The sequence below is a fragment of the Pyrgilauda ruficollis genome, unplaced genomic scaffold, assembly GCF_017590135.1.
Source record: "Pyrgilauda ruficollis isolate IOZ18807 unplaced genomic scaffold, ASM1759013v1 scaffold1430, whole genome shotgun sequence".
Lineage (NCBI taxonomy): Eukaryota > Metazoa > Chordata > Aves > Passeriformes > Passeridae > Pyrgilauda > Pyrgilauda ruficollis.
The window spans coordinates 725-2534 of record NW_024512878.1 but is presented as its reverse complement, the minus strand read 5'-3'; the positions used below and the strand labels follow the sequence as shown (position 1 = coordinate 2534).

Below are 1810 nucleotides of genomic sequence, written 5' to 3'. Positions count from 1 at the left end.
CCGCGCCACCACGCCGCCCTGCACTGTCCCCGGGCTGTCACCGGGCTGTCACCGCGCTGTCCCCGCGCTGTCCCCGCGCTGTCCCCGGGCTGTCCCCGCGCCACCACGCCGCCCTGCACTGTCCCCGGGCTGTCACCGGGCTGTCACCGCGCTGTCCCCGCGCTGTCCCCGCGCTGTCCCCGGGCTGTCCCCGCGCCACCACGCCGCCCTGCACTGTCCCCGGGCTGTCCCCGCGCTGTCCCCGCCGCGCCACCCCCGCGCTGTCCCCGCCGTACCTCGGTGGTGCCAGGGCAGGTACCAGGGGCAGGGGACAGTGGCCGTGCTGTTGGGGACAGCGTCCCCCCAGCACGCGTACAGGTCGAAGCTGCGGTTGCACACGGGTCCTGGGGGGTCACACGTGTCACCGGGGGGGTCACAGGTGTCACCGGGGCGTGGCCGGGGCGTGGCCGGGGCGTGGCGCTCACCTGGCGGGGGCGGGGCCAGGCGCAGGTGCAGCTCGCAGGCCTGGCGGTAGCGGCGCCACGCGACAAAGGTGGCCTGGGCGGAGCGCTCCTGGGGACAGCGACACGAGGGGACACCAGGGGGGACAGGGGACATCAGAGGGGACAGAGGGGACAGGGGACATCAGTGGGGACAGGGGACATCAGAGGGGACAGGGGACATCAGAGGGGACAGCGACAGCGAGGGGACACCAGGGGGGACAGAGGGGACAGACGGGACATCAGAGGGGACAGGGGACAAAGGTGGCCTGGGCGGAGCGCTCCTGGGGACAGCGACACGAGGGGACACCAGGGGGGACAGGGGACATCAGCGGGGACAGGGGACATCAGTGGGGACAGGGGACATCAGAGGGGACAGCGAGGGGACAGGGGACATCAGCGGGGACAGGGGACATCAGAGGGGACATCAGCGGGGACAGGGGACATCAGTGGCCTGGGCGGAGCGCTCCTGGGGACAGCGACAGCGAGGGGACACCAGGGGGGACAGGGGACATCAGCGGGGACAGGGGACATCAGCGGGGACAGAGGGGACAGGGGACATCAGTGGGGACAGGGGGGACAGACGGGACATCAGTGGGGACAGGGGACATCAGAGGGGACATCAGTGGGGACAGGGGACATCAGTGGCCTGGGTGGAGCGCTCCTGGGGACAGGGACAGCGAGGGGACACCAGGGGGGACAGAGGGGACAGCGAGGGGACACCAGAGGGGACAGAGGGGACAGGGGACATCAGTGGGGACAGGGGGGACAGACGGGACATCAGTGGGGACAGCGGGGACATCAGCGAGACATCAGCGGGGACAGGGGTGACAGGGTGGGACATCAGGAGACGGGGGGGACAGCAGGGACACCGGGGGACACCGGGGGTCTCACCTCCGCTCCCGGCGGGCCGGGGGGCGCCGCCTGCTGGCCCCTGCTGGCCCATGGTGGCCCCCGGTGGCCTCTGGGGGTGGCGGAGTGTCCCCTCGGTGTCCCCGTGTCACCGGGGCCGGCTCCGCGCGCGGCTCTGTCACCCGCGGGTGGCACCGACGGCGGCTGGGCCCGCCCCCGGGAGGGGCCTGGGTGTCACCGGGGGGGTGTCAATGCCACGTGGGGGGTCTCGGTGTCACCAGGGGGGGTCTCAGTGTCCCCCAGAGGTGTCCCGATGTCCCCCAGTGTCCCCCAGCGCCCCCCAACCCGGGGGGGTGATAGGCCCGCGGGGGGGCGGTCGGTGTCACCAGGGGGGGTCTCAGTGTCCCCCAGAGGTGTCCCGATGTCCCCCAGTGTCCCCCAGTGTCCCCCATTGTCCCCCAGAGCCCCCCAACCCGGTG

The 1810-nt window shown here is 72.8% G+C and overlaps 1 protein-coding gene across 1 annotated transcript in view; it reads right to left on the bottom strand.

Annotated features, from left to right (window-relative positions):
• Positions 1-1558, bottom strand: part of LOC121349731 — a gene marked incomplete at its 5' end in the record, with an annotated part of 3823 nt that extends 2265 nt beyond the window's left edge. The window contains 4 exons of the mRNA XM_041460444.1: positions 80-213; positions 276-383; positions 465-552; positions 1374-1558. Of these exons, the coding sequence (XP_041316378.1) occupies positions 80-213; positions 276-383; positions 465-552; positions 1374-1558 (515 nt within the window). The remainder of the gene's footprint in view (positions 1-79; positions 214-275; positions 384-464; positions 553-1373) is intronic.
• Between the last annotated feature and the right edge of the window lie 252 nt (positions 1559-1810).